Below are 18,684 nucleotides of genomic sequence, written 5' to 3' on the forward strand. Positions count from 1 at the left end.
GCAGGGATGCGGGCAGGGAGCCAGGCTCCCCACAGCTCCCGGCCTCCAGTGGGAAGCAGCAGCCCGGCTCCACACTGATTTCAACCAGCAGGAGACTTGCAGTGAAGTTATTTGAATATGGGCCCCCCAAAGGCATCCTCAGTTCCTAAGGAGGATGGGTATTAGCAGACACATTGAATACAGATGAGGAGGAAGTCTCATTAAGTCAAGGACGGTTGACACTTTTCCAGATCATCAGCCAAATGTAGATGTAAGGAGATGCTGGAATATTTCCACTATCAGCAGGCACCAGGAGTTTAAAATGTGGCTATTTCCTGCCTCCATTGCTGGTTCATTCTTGCCTGTCACTGAAGTTTTGATGGGCAGCCACAGGACCCACCAGCCCTGTGCTTGAGGGAAGCCAAGAGCCACAGGAACAAATGCATCAAACCTCAATTTTATCCAAAAGCTTTTCACCTTTTTACAGAGGACAAGGAGGAAGCTTTAAATATAGAATATGAAAGTGTTTGGAGACTCAAAAGTCCTGAATGCTACTGAGTAAATCAATTTTTATTTCTACATGCAGTGCTAATGCCCCATCCACCTCAAGCTGAGCACAGCAGAAAGACTTTTGAGGAAATAAAATAGGACTGAATTGCCCCAAAATCTTCTATAAAAGTTTTGTTTTCTGCGCTTTTTCAATGGGAAATAGTAAAAGAAATTTCTTTCTGCATGTTTTAATTAGGTTCTTATTAACACCAATTTTCTCTATGGAAAAAAGAAATAACACATCAAATCAAAGCAAATGAATAGCTTAATCTTTTTTTTCATGGAACTGTTAAGCTTGGAAAAAACCTCCAAGATCACTGAACCCAACCTTTGACCAAGCACTCCCATATCAACTAAAACACAGTGCTAACAGACAGTTACTTCATTCTGTTTGGAAATACTTCATGGGTAATTCTTAATGTTTTATTTTTAATTTCAGGTTTGGAGGCAAAAGGTTGGCTGTTGGTTTTGTTTTTTTTTTTTTTGTTTGGGGTTTTTGAGGGGGTTGGTTTAGTTTGGTTAATTTTTGGTGTACTTTAAAAAAAATAAATTAATGTTTTATGACCCTATTGGTCAGACATGCAGACAAGATGGGAAATGATCCCTTAAGTGAGCGACAACTCAACACTCTGCAGGTCTAGAAGGAGTACATACCTTGAGGAAGTCTTCATTTGGTCTCTTCTGTTCAACTCTGCAGCCCTTTAGCCCTTGGGCTTGGCAAAGCTATGGACACAAGTGCAACCTGACTCATTTCAAAACACTTAAAGTACTTTGCTCTCTTAGTGCCCTTCCAACAGCGTAATCCCATTAAAAACAGCGACGGAACAACCGCGCATTGCTGCACTTTTGTGTTTTAGAACAATTCCAGTTGAGTGTGGTGCAGGAATGTTTGCATTAGCAGTGCCCACAGCCAGGAAAACCGCGAGGAGTTCCCGCCCAGCCCGAGCACTCCGAGCTCTGCTGCTGCCAGAGCTCCGCTGGCACCTCCAGCCAGCGCTGAACAGCGCGTTGGCACCAATTTGGGATGCTCTGCTCCGTGTCCCCTTGGCCAGGGCACGCACAAGTGGCCAGGACACACACAATGAGGCACTTAGCGAGGTGGCTGCAGGGTTTTTGTGTTAAAAACACTGACTGTGGTATTCAATCATTTATGCTCGGCATAAAACAAGCAATATCACTTCTCACCGAATCAGAGGATGCAACAAAGTAATACGAGCTGACAGCTCCCACGTAACAAGCTTTTTTTTTCCTCTAGAGAAAGACCTGGAATAACTTTTTCCTCTCATTTTTCCTATTATGGGAAAAGTTGTCGATTTTTTTCCACCCCAGTCCTTACGTAAGCAAAGAATTTCCATAAGAGCTGCTCCCAAATGGACTAAAGATCCATTTCTAAGGAGGAAGTAAAGTAACGTCAACGCATTTCTTCTGATCCAAAAAATACTGAAGCTGAACCAAAGCCTCCTGGTGTGAGATGGACCAAATGCTGACAGTCCTGGGTGGGTTTGGTTCAGACCACTTAGGGCTTGCACCCTTCTGCCTCTTTGCCCCATGGTAGCAAAAAAAGGTGAGTGAACCCCAATTTTCTTCCAAAAATTTGACCCCTGAGTTCCTTTTCTTTTTTCCCAAGGCACAAGAAGACATTACTCAGAGGATGACACTGACATGGTTATCACACTTTGGGAAAACCACAGCAAAAGGTGATGGAAGCAGACATCACAAATAAAGGCAGAAGACCCTTTTATTTCGCATAGACAAAATGCAAAGAGTGTCTCATTAAATTAATATTAAAAAAAAAACCCAAATCAATCTCCTCACTCCACTGACATCACTCATCCTAATTAACAACAAAAAGAGAACAATCAAGGACCCATTTTCTAATTAAAAAAAAAAAAAAAGTGCAAACATGACAAAAGACTTTTTGTTTTTCCAAATCAATGTTCCTGTTGAATTCACAAAGAGGGTGACTTTTTTTTTTTTTTGTGATTTTTTTTTTCCCTTTTAAATCTTGTCTGATGGAACTTCCAGTTAAAATGTTTTTGTTAAGTCTCCATGCACTTCGTAGAAAATCAGTAAAAACACAAACGCCTGTGAAGATCAGAAAACTGGACTCTTTTACCCAAAAATTCAGATGTCCAGTCAGATGAAGCTCACACTCAGACAGAAAAAAAGCAAGAGAGTCTTTGCACTGTCTGTTGTTCATATTATTATTTTTTTTTTTGTCAAATATTTTGGCAATCTTCTTCTTTAATTATAAATATTGGAATTCAATAAAAAAAAGGTAGCTTTCATTGGATTTGTTTGTTTGTTTGTTTGTTTTTCAGTGTAAATATTTACAGCCACTGTCCAGCCATGCTCTTTTCGTTATACCAGGGTGTAGGATTTTGCGTAGGGATTGTTTCCTTTCAAGTGGCCCCGGGAGTCCAGCAGGGATTCTTGGGAGCTGCTCATTTTTGCTTGAGCCTGTCCTAGCTCAGCTCCTTCTCGCTGAGGTAACGTTGCCACAGCACCAGGTTGCCATGACTGGACATCTCTCGTGGAGGATGTCTCCATGGGGATCGGCTCCAGCACGGTGGGACGCTTCAAGGTTCGGCTTTTCTGTGGCTCCAAGCAGGCTTGCCCCAAACCCAGGTCTCTGCTCGTGCCCTGCACGCCACGGTTCAATAAAAAGTCCATCCTAAGGTAGGGTGGCAGATGCATGAGATCACCTGGGGAGGCAAAAGGGAGAAGTGAGTCTTTATTTCGGGTCGTGCGTTGTGCGGCGCTCACCCGGCAGGAGCGACTCGAGCGGGTTTGGCTGCCAAAGGGGAGGATCTGTGATCAGAATTTATAATTGAAAGATTATTTGTAACAGCCATTTACTGTGCTACAATCTTATGGAACTGTGCAACAAATTCCTTTTGGGCAGATCCACAAGGATTCGCTCTTCATATTTGTTTTTACAATGGAATGAGAAGTGAAGTGTTCTTCACATGTACTCATGAAGGAGATAAAATAAAAAAACCTGGAGATTTTCCTCCAAATCTGAAAAGATCTTGGGTTTCCTTTGTCAGAAACTTGAAAAACGTGGAGGCTCAGTAAATTTCCGATTTTTATTTTTCATTTTAAATGGAAACCTTCACAATTCCAATTAACAAGCCCCAACCTTGAGTAGAATGACTCAGCTGTTTAAAATGGATCCAAGAGTGTTAAGGCTGTAGTCTTCAAGAGATTTCTGAATAAAACAGCACCACTCTTGTCCTCATATAACCACATTTAACTATCAACCATCATCTCTGTGTTTAATTCACCAATAACTTTTTACCACTGTGACCACCAAGATTGCTGCTGGTTTTGTGGTAACACAATACTCTGGAACTGGCACCTGAGCTCTTGCATCAACTTTCTGCTTTCTATTGTCAAGAAAACCTCTTATTTATTATTTCCCCTGACTCCTGGGCCTGTTAGGCATTCATGAAGTTCCTTCAAGGAAATGAGAGGCAATCAGGCACCTAATGACATTCTCTTCTAAAAATATTTGATGGTATAACCTCACCTATGTATGGAAAAAAAAAAGAGCACAGTTACAGGAGCATTCAGAGCAGTATTTTCCCTTCTTTATGGATCTCTGCAGGTAAAGAACTTCCTTTTTTTTATGGTTGATGTCAAACCCAGAGTCTCATCTACAGATGGGATGCATCCTGAATGTTTAAAGTAGGAGACTCTTGGCACCACACCACCTGTGTAGCTCTCCATGAGCTATTTACAGCAGGAGAAATTAAGGCTGACCTGTGCCAGTGGCATAAACAACAGACCAGGAAAGCAGTTCTTCATAATAAAACAATGTATAACAATTCTGTTCTTTCTAGCCCAGCTAAAAGCTGTCCAATGACCTAAAATAAAACAGGTCCTCTGCTTTCCCACGTAAGTCAAGGCACTGCAAGTCTTACCTAAAAGACCAACAGCATCTGCTCTATCCGTAATTCCAGGTCACAGACAGAGAATTGCTGAGGAGTTGCATTTGGCCAGGATCTGTGTTTATTCCTACAGAAATCCCTCAGGCACAGTCTAACACCATATGTTTTTTTCTGGATGCATCTCCAGCACAGGCTCACGTGGTGTTTTACCCCCGTGGAGTAAGATGGGAGGATCTCGAGATGAGGCTGACACACACGGTGGAGTTGGAGGGAGAGGGGGAGGTTTGTGATGATAATCACACTGATTGCCTCTTGCAAAAGGAGTCATGTTAATTGGTTTTACTCCTTGGTTTGCCTGATTCTCCCACAGTACCTCTCATGCCAAGCACAGTTCTGCACATCAGACCTGTTTCAGTTGAGACAGCAATGTTACTGCTGCTGCTGCTGGGGTGAAGGACAGCAGGATGTGGACACAGGAGCAGGGAGGCACCAACTCACTGCACCTTTCCACAGGCACTGCTGTGGCTACATCAGCACTGTCCAGCAGCTGCCCTGTCCCCTTGGCACTCTGAGCCCCTGGTCACACCAGTTCTTCTGCTTCTGCATCCCCTTCTAGTCCAAGTCCTTCCAGAATGCAGCTGTGGGGTTGGTTTGCTCCAAAGAGCATTCCCTGTGAGGGGAGGAGATGGCCAGGATGGGAATCTCTTGTGACACTTGCTCCCCGTGGCTGTGTCTTGTTCAGCACTACAAAATCCCAGAAAAGGAGCCCTGTTCCTGCCCAAGTCCTCCCCAGTGGGAGATGTAGGGATGTAGGAGTGAGTGTGATGCTCCCCACACCTCTCTGCCCTCTGTCTCATGAAGGTTGGGAGGACTTGGTTTGTCTGCCTCAGGTGTGGGGGTTTCACAGTCAGGGCCAGCAAAATGCACCTCGGAGATGGCAGCAGCAGGTGTGAGAGCTTTGTGACTAATTACAATGCCAAAGTGGTGACTTCCCTCTCTCCAGGAAGGTTTAGAGACGGCTGGGGTCGGAAAGGTGCTTTTTTCTCCCACTCCCATGCTCCACAGGGGTCCCTCAGCCCCAGCAGAGGAGGAAAAAATTTTTATGTTGAACCCAATCCTGGAGCACTGTGGAGATAGGAGGGGAGAGCTGGGGCTGTTCAGCCTGGAGAAGACAAGGATCCAGGAACACCCCAGAGCCCCTTCCAGGGCCTCCAAGAAAGCTGGAGAGGGACTGGGGACAAGGGTATGGGGTAATATGATAAGGAATAATGACTTTAAACTAAAAGAGAGTAAGGGTAGATGGGATCTTGGGCAGGGATTGTTCCCTGGCAGGGTGGGCAGGGGCTGGGATGGAATTGCCAGAGCAGCTGGGGCTGCCCCTGGATCCCTGGCAGTGCCCAAGGCCAGGCTGGACATTGGGAGCTCCTGGGACAGTGGGAGGTGTCCCTGCCATAGCTGGGGTGGCACTGGGTGATCTTTAAGGTCCCTTCCAACCCAAACCACTCCACGCTTCTACTTCCCACAACAATCAGCCTTTTCCCAAAGGTGTCTATCACCCAGCACTGCCTGTGAGGGGCTGCCACTGCTTTAACACCAGCCAGGGAATTTTACACCCTCTCCCTCTTTCTGCTGCATTTTCTGTGGGTTTTTTTTGGTTGGCTTTCCAGGAAGGAGCTGGTGTGGAGCAGCAGCTGGAGCGTGGCTCATTGGCAGCTCCCCGTGGGTACCTCATGGGGCTGCTTCTGTGCCTTGGCACATTTGCTGCTTCTTGAGAGCCACATCTATGAGTGGACTATAAAAAAGATGAGCATTGAACCTTACAGAGATGGAAGATGGTTTTCAAGCTGCTGTCTAGACATTTCTCAAGTGTATTTAGGAGCTTTGAGCTATGTAAAAAAGATCTTTTTTTCCACCCCCCCTCCTTAAATCTACATAAGAAAGCGTAGTCAATAATCTGTGTAAACAATATGCAGTCATTTTACTGCAATTCTCTAAATGTCTGGGGGCAAAGTTCCAGCAGGATTTCAGTAATGAGAAACCACAGAGTGTAACTTGTTCTCCAAAGCTGGGTACTCAAAGCACAATCTCTGGCATGGCTTGTGCAGAGCCCTCATTATTTGATGTGATGTACACATTTTCCCACCATAAAAAGCGTCAGTGCTCCTTCTCATCTGCAAGGAGCATCTCTCCCTGCACCTGCTTATAAAACAGGGCACATTATTAAAATCACCAGCCAAGAAAAAATTTGAGAATGGAACTTTTTCTTCTGTGCAAGGGTTGAAACGGTCTCGCAGGATGGGAAAAAAAAAAATAATAAAAAAAGTCTTTGATTTAGAAGAACTAATGGGTTTCTGACTTGAAAACACAATCTTTGAAATATAACCACAGGGGTTCACCTTTGCCATTCTTACATCAGTTCTGAAGGTATTTTTGAGCAGGAAAAAATCTTCTGCTGTATCTCTGGAGCTGCTTGGGAAGACTTTGGTTCTGATCCTCTGAACACAAATGTGGCATTTTTTTGGTTTCTTGCTATTCAGCTGAATGATTTTTTTTTTTTTTGGGCAAAACATTATGAAGTTTCAGGATGGTTCATTGCCTTTGATGCTCTAATTACCTCTTTTCAGCTATGTTTGTGCCTTATTAGTAATGAAAGCAGACCTTTCAAGTGCATGAGCACTGCAAATGAGCATGTTTAATAATTCATGCATTTTGGCTTAATTAGTACAAAAGACATTCTAAAACTATAGTTTTCTGATGCATTTTTAAAAATGGAGTTTGGACTGGATGCTCTTCAGAGGTCCCTTCCCATCCTGACCTTTCAGTGATTCTGCAGTTTTTAAGAAAGGAGAATTTACTGTATAAGAACCTTGAGTTTGTACAGAAATAATAAACATCCAGTCAAATCTGAATGCTGCAATTTAAGCCAGAGCTCCCTCAGTCTTTTTTTTTTTTTTTCTTAATGGCCAACCCTCTAATAAATTATTTAGTATGTTACATTTAAGAAAATGTTAGTTCAAATAACTATTTGTAAACAAATAATCACGGGGATATTTATAATAAACAACACATTCTACCAAAAAGGGAGCATTTTCTGAGTTAATGTGTTGCTGAATAAAAAGAGTTAATCCTTATTTCAGTACAACTAAGCTGATATAAAACACTTTGCAAATAAACAACATTTTTTAGCTGTATTCTGGAGGTCAGCTTCAGGTGTGGGAAGGGTTGGGATGAATTTGACAGGCTACATGCAGGGAAAAGCATCACTGCTGAATTTTTCTTGGATTTCATTCAAGATAGCTGTCTCATCTGCAGAACAAAACCAAGCTGAGAAGCACTCCTTTCTCCCAGAAGATTTACCTCATTCCTCTTTCAAATGCCAGAGAGCTTGCATGGTGGTTTGGTTTTTTTTTTCCTTTCATCTTCTCCAGAAAAAAATAAAAAATTCTAAGGATTTGTGCTATTTTCAATACAAGGATCATCACAGACTGTAAAAAAAAATAAATATGCTCTTACCAAGTTTTTACATGAGGGGTCTATTCGTTTTCTCATGAATCAGAACCTCCACTAAAGGAAAAGCAATTTGTCTTCACAACAGCCCAACAGAGATACCATCAGTGAGGGTGACAGCCTGAGGGTTTTCAAGTTTTGGTTGCCATGTGCAGGAAATTGGTGCTATTTGAGAGATTATCTCAGAAAGTTTTGAGAAGTAGGGCTGGTGACTATGACAGGGTGTTTTATTTAACAAAGCTAAGGATAAGACTGCTTGAATGGGGCGCTCACACATCCTGCTTCAGGGTTAAAAACCATCTCTCAAAAACCTCTCTGGGATAATTCCATGGGATCAGAAACCATGCCAGGGCTGAGTCCTTACAGCCCTGTTAGCTCAGGGAAGGTGCTGGTGTAATTATCTTGATTTAGGAGCAGATTATCACCTTGTGCACTGCTGGTGTAGATGGAATCCCACTCTGTTGGCTTGTGCTGACTTTGGAAGGGGAAGCACTGATGGGATATTGTGTTTTCCTTTGAAAGGAGGCAAAAGGAGACAGAGCTGCTGACTTAGTTCTAAGCTCAGGTTTATGCTGATTAAAAAAAATTTAGTTGGTTTTTCCAGCTCACCAGCACAGCAAATAAATCAGTGAAGCTTTTGCTGCTACTCACAGGCTGTTTTTCAGGATAAAGACTGCCTATAAGGGAAAAAAATTCCATTAGAAACGAGGAAAGAGTGGAGGGTTTGCAAAGACAAGGTGAGAGGTTTGCTGAAAGAAGGAGTGTAAGTGATGCTCAGATGTCACCATTAAAAACTTAGCAGGCAAAGCTTTCTTGGACAGCAGCAGCTTGGTCTGGAGCCAGCCTGAGAGCAGCAGTAACATTTCTCACAATTGCTGCTGTCAGTGGTGGAAACCTTCTGCTGCTCCCTCCCTGCCCATCTCGCGTCCGCACTGCGCCGAAACCTTCCCCTCACCTGCAGGGCCCTGCAGCACCAGGGACAAACACAATTAATGAGCAATAAAGCCAATTAGTTGGTTAGTTTGGCCCTGCTCAGAAGGAGGGGTGAAGAGGAGCAGTCCTGCACCTCCTCGCTCGGCTGATAGAGGTCTCGGGATCTGCTCAGTGTGGAAATGCCTTCCCAATTCGTTGGATAATTGTAATTTTCTTGCAGTAAAATGCCACAAGTCGAGAGTAAAGATTTTTGAAGAGTGCTTTGAATGCCAGGGCTCCGCCCTGTAGAGCTAGAGTTGATCAGTAATGGAAATGGAGGTGGAATTTCCAAGTACAAATTTCTGACTGGCCAAATGAGAATCTCAGTTCACTCTCTGTGGACAGCAGCAAACCATTTTCAGCACATTCAGGAGCTCACAGGCCCCTTCTGAGGCCACTTTTTCAAGACAAAAACTGGATTCAATAATTCTCTGAGGTGATCCAGAATAAATGGCAGAAGGCCTGAGAACAGCCAAGCAGCAGGAGGGGATAGGAAGGAGGGAAGAGCCAAGGCTCAGATTCCTCACTAGTGAAAAAGCTGCTGTGAGAGCAGGCAAGTGCCCTTCTCTTCCCCAGAGTAGCTCCAACCTCTGCTCAGGTGCCCAGGAAAAATGACTGAAGTGCTCAGCATTTGGGGGGTGCTTTAAACTGAGTGACTTCAGGACTCATTTCAGCTGCCAGCCTGCCCCTCCTGGCTCCCTGACCCACAGCATCACATCCTCTTGTGCTCCTCTCTGTGCTGCAGCAGGCACAGAAACACCCCACCCTAATGCTGTTTGCATTTTTCACCTAAACAGGTGAAAAAATGTTAGAGGAATAGCCAGGTTTGCCATTTCCAGCTGGAGAAATCAGAATTCCCTGTCAGCCCTGCTGTATTTCATAACTTTCTACACAAAAACTGCACCCTCATAGATGGTTTGGAGATCCATAACACCTAGTTAAATGTTTCATGTTGCAGTCTGCTAAAACTGTCATTTTCAAAAAAAATACTCAAAATACCAGCTGTGATTCACAGAGCAAAATAAAAACAACAGTTGCTGTTGACTACATTCCTTGGAGTTATCTCTTAAGGAACACCAGGGTATCAGTAAATCTGTAGTTCAGGAGCCAAATTTGCTACTGCTATAAATCACTGACTCTATTGATTTCAGCAAGACTATAAATTGATTTATACTTACTGGAGATTAGGTTTAAGTGACTGAAAATGAGGATTCCAACTAATGAGGATTTTTTTTTCTTCCTTTTTTTTTTTTTTTTTCTCTAAAGGTGATTCATTTTGTTATTTAGATTTAAGCCTTCTGATTCCAAGAAAAAGCTTTTGATCAAGATGTCTTAAAGCAAAGGCATGACTGCTGTAGCTGAACTGAGATCATCCATCTGAACTCCACTGACATAACAGACTGTGCAGCTGCCTGAGAGGCGGCAGGAGCCTTGATTATCACATTGTTACCTCTTCCTGGAAGATCCAGGGGAACAGGAACTGAAGCAGGATTTTGGTTTGCATTTCTCTGAGCAGAACTTGGGTCTCTAACACTGTCAAAAGACCTGCCAGATGCTTTGTCCTTAAAGAAGTAACTTTAAGGAGAACTGGTGTATTTTTAAGGGCTTCTCTGACACTGAGCTGAGTGAGGAAGGAAAAATTGATTAACTCCAAGGGTCAGATAGATTTAGAGCCTATGGATAAGCCGTGTGGACATCCAGCCTCACGGGGCTGGTGCACCCACACTACTGATCCCTTCCTGCTGGGATTTAATGAGGGGTCTAAGTTATAAAAACATGCAAGAGGGACCTCACTGTGTAAATCAATACCCACTGAAGGACTAAAGCCAGCAAATTTGTCAATAAATAATGAAATGGTGACAGAAAAGGTAAGGCCAGGAGCTCTCCCTTTCCGTCTGCGCCTTGTCACGCAAGCGGCTTCATGCATTTTTAAGGAAGTTCTGAGACAGCACTCTCCTGCTCAGTGGCTGGGAAAACTTGGAAAACCATGCTGAAAACCTCAGTGAGGTGCCCCTGGTTAGCAAGGGTGGAGTTTTAAAACTCATTTGCTGGTCCTGGGTGCAGAGAGCAGAAACTGTTCAATTATACATCACTTCAGCCGGGGGTCAAATCGATCGTGCCTCCATGGAAACAGGTTTATTCCTGAGATATGCTGGGAGCCTGGATTCAGCACGGAAGCTGGAGAGGTGAGGAGCTTTCAGGGGTCACTGGAATCAGCAAGAGATGCTCTGTTGACCTCTCCAGGCTCTGAGGCATTCCTGAATTTGGGGATAAACCTGAGCGTGCTGTGGCAATGGGAGAGCAGAACGCTGCTTGTGTAGAGCAGGGAAACCAATATCAGCAGTGCCCTGCTCTCTGCTGAGATGGGGGCATGATGAAACTCTGTCTCCCCATCAGTCTGGATCCCCCGAGGGATGCTGACAAGGTGCAGCACTGCATTTCTGTTAATGAATCCCCTGGGACCAGGGGTTCTCACAGCTCTCACATTTAAATTAGGGATGCTGAGTATTTCAGCACTGAAATTCATCTGCAGAGCCAGGCTTTAAAGGCCAGCACGTGGAGCTCTTCCATCACTACAGTCAGATTAGGACTGTTAAAACTAAAGTTTTTTTCTCAAGTGATATGATTTCCTGCTTTAATTCCTGAGAAGAGCACAAGCATGACCTTTCCTGCAGGTAAGATTTGGTTTCCATTTTCAGGTGCTGTAGTGCCAGCTCTCCTGTAGAGCTCAGATTACACTCAGCTCCTCTTGGCACGGGGGGAATAACAGAGCTGGACATCAGATAAATCAGGAATGTCTGCAAGGACTTTAAAGCAGGGCTGGATCTGCTCTTGTCTGTGTGGAAACCCCTTGGGCTGGCTGACAGCAAAAATCACAAACACTGTGTCCCAGCACTGAAGGTGAAATTACTTGGCATTTTCAGAATTAAAAATCTAGTTTTTGTAGAAGTGAGGTTCAAGTTAGGGACACTTAACAGAAGTGCTCTAAAATATCTGTGGTGTTAATTAAAGTGAGCACAGCATCTTTGGTTTGATTTGGAACTTTTGCTGGGAGTTTTAACAATTTAATGTTGAAGTTATGACTGTAAGAACATGAAAGTAGCTGAAAATTTACTGATAAATGTAATCCTTGCTTAAGGCATAAAACTCTTCAGTTACTACAGCTCAATTAAATGTGTCTAAAGCTACAGACAACATGGGGAGTCTAATAGCTGAAGCTATTATATTTATCTATATCTATATATATGGACCACAAAGCAAATAATCCACTTTAGAAAACCAAAATTAAAATTAAATTTAAAAAAACCCCTCACTTTTAATGAGAAAGATCTTGTTGCTAATCAAAAGATGGGAAATGGGCATTTTTGGGAGGAGGAAGGAGGTTTCCTTAAGATGCAAATTTTAGTCCAGAAGAAATAGAAAAAAAAACCCCAAGAGGATTCCAAGAGCACAGTTTGGGATGCTGTTTTTTTGTTTTTTTTTTCCCAAAGTCAGTGTTGTTTTCAAATCAAAATAAAGAATAAATTAAGAAGCAGCAGGAAAAGGTAATTTTGCTGCTACACACTCCTCACAGACTCTTTGAGGAATTGGTACCACTTGTTTCTCCCCTCTAATTAAAAAATATCTTCCTAACACCAGCATCACTGATTCATAGGTGACAATTGTAAAAATAATTTAGATTACTTTAATCATAGACTCACAGAAGGGTTTGAGTTGGATATTAAATAACATTTAGTTTCAAATCTTTCCACTGTCCCAGGTTGTTCCAAGCTCAGTCCAGCCTGGCTCTGAACACACCCAGGGATGAGGCAGCCACAGCTTCTCTGGAAAACCTGTTCCAGTGCCATCAATGACTTGAATTTATGTTGTAGACATCTTCTATAGTACCTAAAATGGAACTTCCACATCCCAATTGCACAGAAACCTTGTACCTGAACAGCTGCCCTATTTAAACTCGAGTCACACTGCTATTGTTTCCCTTTCTGATCTCAGAATATTTCAGCTTCTGATCTGAACCTGTTTAAGTTCATTTTTATTGTACTGGCAAGGTTAAAAAACTTGCAGTGTGAGCCTTCCTGTCCACAAATCCACCAGAATTAAAATAAAAGCCAATGGTATCAAGTATGCAGTCACATCAATTAAATGCAGAATTAAATGGTTTTCATCCCTGCAGAACATTCAGCTTTTCCCTTCAGCTGAAGGAGAAAAAGCTCCTGATACTCCACAGAAATAAAACCTGAGACAAGATAAAGGCAATTTCCTCTCATCACTGATGTGCCATTTCTAGGATAAGCAGAAAATGGCACAGTCTGTCTCTTTGTGACAAGCTCCTGCTTTTCCAACAGTGCAGCAGAAAATAAAAAGAAGGTATTCCATGCACAGAAGGATTTAATATGGAAACATTAGAGATGCTCATCCAGGGGAGTGATTTCAGGATACATCACATAAGTATATATACGAGTTAACAGTCATGCTAAGAGTATTTACTACTGTTAAAAATGTAGGCAAGAAGGTTTTTCCCCCACTCTGTGCCTGTCCTTCTGTTTTTCCACCTGCTTATTTTGATTTGTCTCCTTATGTACTTCTCTCAAAAGTGGATTTTGTCTCCCACAGTAAAGTCAGAACAATGATTTCTTTGTTCTGTGTACACATTATATACAGTGTGTCTATACATATTCATATTCTTTCATATGTATTCTATTGTATTTGATGTCAGACAGTGCAAATATAAAACTAAAGCAGAAAACAACCCATATCTCAGCCTTGGTGTGCTTTGCTGTGGGATTTCTCAACAACAACAACAGAAACATACATAGATTACTCTGTATCTTCAACAAATTCAGTTTTGGATCTGGAAAGCATGGAATTAATGGAATTATTCCCCATTTTCAGCCAAGGCAGGATAATATAATAAGCATGGGAAAAGGAGGCTAAAGGTGAGCTGTCAGGAGTCCCAGCCCTTGCTGAATCCCCAGTGGCCAAATTTGTGTTGGATTCAGTCACAGCCATGGCCAGTGGGGCTCTGCCAGCAGAAATCCAGTCCCTAAATAAACTCCAGTCACTGGGTCACAGGGAAACAGCTCCTTCACCCTTGAACTCATGGGGCAGTGGAAAAGGGTTCACATCTCAGGTTACGACACTGGAAAAATACTGTGCCTTCTCTTGCTGCCTGCTTCTTATTTTTCTCATTATGCTAAGCAGCTTATTTTTAGCTGCAGAGACTGAATTCTGGAAAAGAAGATTTGTTTCTTGACTTGGGTGTTTAAAACAACATTTAGGCACTGCAGGTGATATCCAGACTGCATTTAAGGGACCCTTGTAAATCTTTTAATTAAGTACTTGCATTCTTTAGCTCGAGGCTTGTCTACATGTTACAGGCTTTGCTGTTCAATCATCAGGATTAGTCAAAACAGCAAGAAACTTCTAAATTGGGTCAAAAATGCTAATTAAGGCATTTGAAAAACTGAGAGGACCTGATCATTCAGCAGAGCTAGAGAGGTTAAATCAGTATTTTTTCCTAGTTAATATGCAGTAGGTTTAAGGGCTAGACTTGGGCTGCTGGATTGAGGTGCCCAGCTCTAAAAACCCAAAAAGTCTCCAGATCTGGATGGGGAGGGCTTGGTTGAGAGCAGGCCTGGTTAAAAGGCAATGTCAGCTGGCCAAATCTCCTCTGGGACATGGGGGCCAAGGAGAAGGGCTGGAAAATGAAGAGGAGGGAAATGTGTTCTTGCCCACCAGCCAGGAACACAAGGACAGCAGGAGTAAAGAGCTTTTAGGGGAGCAGGGGTGTGGAGAAGGGGGGCTCCTGACCCAGGAAAGCACTCAGCTTCCCTAGGGAGGAGTGGGGTTTCCCTGAACATCTTTATGGCTGTGAAATCAGTCCCTGGAAAATCTTTTTTTCAGAGTCTGCCTCTCCAAAAATGCCATTTATCGCCATTCATGAGCAGGTTCCTTTTACCAGCTGAAAGTTTGTGGAGAAAGATATAAAATCTTGTGATGCTTTAAATGGATTTCCAAATCTACTGGTCTGATACACCCCCTGAGAGACATTTCCCTCTCTGGGATCATATTTGGGATCCTTCAGGGGTTTTATATTCATGTGATCTCTTCCCACTTTTGAGGAGGTGGGATGGTCAAAAATGACCTTGAACTTGTTTTGTGACATCAGGTAGAGAAATTCCTGGTCCAAGTCAAATGAGCCCTTAAGGACAATGTCATATATGAGCAAAGGTTCTTTTTAGTGCTGATTAGCAAAAGTGGAAAATATAATTGAGGGTTTGACTTTTGCAGTACCCCCGTGGGAAAGGAGGTTTCTGCAAACTGAAAGAAATTAAAATTTTCTAGATATTTCCCATTCAAGCCCTCGTCAGATGTTATTCCTTCCAAGCATGAACTCCATTGCCAGGGGATGCAAGTAAGTGGTCTGTCCACAAAAGAACCCCAGACATAAATAGAACTTGGGATGCAAAGAATATCAAAATATTTCCCAGTTAATAGTGGTTCTTTTCTCCAGCACAATAATTTAGGAGTAAAGAGAAGAAAAAAACCCAACAGGCTTCTTGGCTGAGGCTATTACTGAGATTTAAAATTATAATAATGGGAATCTATTTTTAATAAACTGCTCCAGCAATGTTTATTGCAGTGAAGAATAATTGTTATGATAACTCAATTTGTGATTATTATTCTTAAAACAGAAAAAAGGAACATTATTATAAAACTCTTTGAACCTCTACAATTATCTTCCATTTTTCTACATTACAGACTCTTTGATGGCACAGTGGGAGGTAGGAAGAGAGTGCATTTCTTTCCAATTTCTGTCCCTTTCTTGGAGGATGAGGGACTGACTCATTTGTCAACCTCACAGGTAAACTTGGGGTTACAATTGTTGAAATTTATGAATATTTATATGAAAAATTGCCTCAGTTTTGCTCTGCTTAAATGATTCCTTGAGGACCTGATCTTACTAAACAAACTTGTAGTTAATGACAGCTGTGGGGAGGAGAACAATAATCCAAATCCCAGACTTCTGGGAGTTTTGATGCTGAGAAAGATGCAACAAAAACAACATTTTGCCACCATTTTTACAGCATGAAGGGCTTTAACACTGAGCAGGAGCTAAGAAGACCCACTTTTGTAAAGAATGTGATTTATCCCACAGCTTTAAAATCTTGCTGGGCTGTTTTTACTGCTTCAATTTTCTCTTTTAAGGTGCCTCCTGGGACACATGACTGTTCTGATGGCTTCCTGAAAAATGTCACCATCTACAGCCGGTCACCTTCAAGGTCTGGGCAGATGAGGTCTGACAGCTCTGTCAGTCCACAAAACTTCATGTGCAGGTCTGCATCCATCCCTTCACTTTTTGGAAGCTGTGCAGAGCTGTTGTCAGGCAGCAATTCCAGTTTGCTTGGTGGTTTGGAATGTGATAGTAGAAAATGGAAAATAATGGTGGTGTTGTTAATGATGAAGCATGAGGTACAAATAATCTCAGAATCTCAGAATGGGTTGTTTTGGAAGGGATCTTAAAGATCATCTCATCCCAGCCCAGCCATGGCAGGGCCACCTCCCACTGTCCCAGGAGCTCCCAATGTCCAGCCTGGCCTTGGGCACTGCCAGGGATCCAGGGGCAGCCCCAGCTGCTCTCAACAATCTGTTCTATTCTTACATTTTTCCAAAAATCTGCTTGAGTTGTTGTAAAGATCAGAACACAAGGATGTGTGGAACGTGCTTTCAAAACACCAAATGCAGGAATTAGTTAAAAAAAAAATAAATCTTGCTTCCATGTTCCATTTCCTGTAGCTATGACTTTTGAAAACTCAGAGAAACTCTTGAAGTTGTTTTTATTTAATTGAAGACTGCTTAAGAAATGTTTTCCATATACTTGAAAGTTTTGGCCTGGTGTGAGGACAGTGATGCAGAAAACATCTACAGCTGCTTGTACCATCAGCTGAAGAATCCTCCTCTCTAGGAGAGCTGGTTGATATCCAAGGATCACCTTCTCCAAGCTCAGTGAGCAGAAATCAGGCAAAAATTCTGGGAGTCCTCTATGGCTGAACAAAAAGCTCCTGGCAAAACTCAGACACCAAGAGGGAATATGGAAGCAGGCAAGAACAACCCAGTGGGAATACAGAGACATTGTCCAAGCATTCAGAAACCTGGTTAGGAAAACCCAAGCCCAGTTGAAGTTGAATCTGTCCAGGGATGTCAAGGACAACAGGAAAGTCTTCTGTAAGTTTTTAGGTGACAACAGGAAAGCCAGGGAAAATGTGGCCCCACTGCTGAATGGAACCTGGTGACACAGGACGTGGAAAAGGCTGAGATCCCTTGTTTGCCTCAGTCTTCACTAGTCAGAGCAGCCTTCAGGAATCCCAGATCCCAGAGATCCCAGGGAATCCCAGGTCCCAGAGATCCCAGGGAATCCCAGGTCCCAGGAACAGTCTGGAGCAAGAGACTCACCCCTGGTGGACAAGGACCAGGTCAGGGAATGCTTAAGCAAAGTGGATATATGTAAATCCATGGACTTTGATGGAACTGGCAGATGCCACTGAGGCCATTGTCAATAATTTTTGATTGATCATGGAGACTGGGAGAAGTGCCTGAAGACTGGAGAAAAGCAAGTGCCACTCCTGTCTTTAAGAAGGGCAAAAAAGAGGATGCAGGAACCAAGAAGTCCCTCAGCCTCATCTCCATCCCTGGGAATTTACCAGCAAACTCCATCCTTACCTTCTGTGAGTTAAGTTTCAGCTTTGCCATCACATGGATTCATTTCCAAATGCCCCATTTATCAAAATAACTTTTTCTAACAGTCTTTCTTCAGTCTGCCTTATAATTGTTGGGAAATATTTTGAAAAACAAATAGTATTTATTGCAAACTCTTGAAACTTTACTGCAACTGTAAGATGCAACAGGCAACAGTTTGAAAAGGGAGGTCAGAAATTAGGAAAGAAATTAGGAAAGAGGAGGCAGAAGTGATGGAAAGTGACATTTTCCCAGGAAGATTGAATTGGCTGAGAAGAAAAGCAAAGCACCATGAAAACAGGTGAAAGTTCTCTTGAAAGAAAAGATTTACTTCAAGGAAGAATAAAGGTGTGCTGAAGCAGCACAGTGATTTATCTCAAATGTCCTCCTCTACTGAAACCAAATACCTTAAGTTTTTTTATTTCTTCACCACGTCCTTAAATGGAGAATGGCTTTGATTAATTGTATTTGAATTACTAATTACCTCTGGCAAATTTCTGAAGTGATGGATGAAAGAAGAAAGATGCCCAGTCAGTGTTTCCTCACTGACTTGAAAATTAAAATATTGGTCTTTCTGCTATTGCTGAAAGTTCTTTCTATCCATATGTTTTGTTTAAAACCCTTCATAATGTGACCTTTATTAATTAATTTATTAATTCAATATTTATGGGCCAACATTCAAATTGTCCCATTGGAACACTCAACTATTCTTTCAAGGTGATGAAGCTAATTATTAATTTTATAATATATTTAATTTTCTTGAAAAGGAAGGCTAAAGCTAATCAAGAAAAGTAGGGAAAAATATAAAGCTATTAAAACTAACAGAGCTAAACATGACTACAAGTCTGTAAATCACTGGAGGGGCTCTAAGGTTGTTCCAGCCCTGGAAGATTTTTTACTCAAGCACAGGGACCAAATTTTGGTTCTATCTGCCCTCAAGAAAATCAGCTTTATATGGAATGTATTAGAATATTTCCAAATACTAAATATGCATAAGCAATGTATTTGGAACATGAAAGGAAAGAGAGCAAGATATTTGTTAAAAAAA

General features: G+C 42.3%; 1 protein-coding gene across 1 annotated transcript in view; it reads right to left on the bottom strand.

Annotated features, from left to right (window-relative positions):
• Window positions 1–2,248: 2,248 nt before the first annotated feature.
• DSCAM (DS cell adhesion molecule) overlaps window positions 2,249–18,684 on the bottom strand; it is a 439,426-nt gene continuing 422,990 nt past the window's right edge. The window contains exon 33 of the mRNA XM_015625504.2: window positions 2,249–3,233. Coding sequence (XP_015480990.1) covers window positions 2,890–3,233 — 344 coding nt within the window. The 3' untranslated portion in view covers window positions 2,249–2,889. The remainder of the gene's footprint in view (window positions 3,234–18,684) is intronic.

Source organism: Parus major, chromosome 1 (assembly GCF_001522545.3).
Source record: "Parus major isolate Abel chromosome 1, Parus_major1.1, whole genome shotgun sequence".
Classification (NCBI taxonomy): Eukaryota; Metazoa; Chordata; class Aves; order Passeriformes; family Paridae; genus Parus; species Parus major.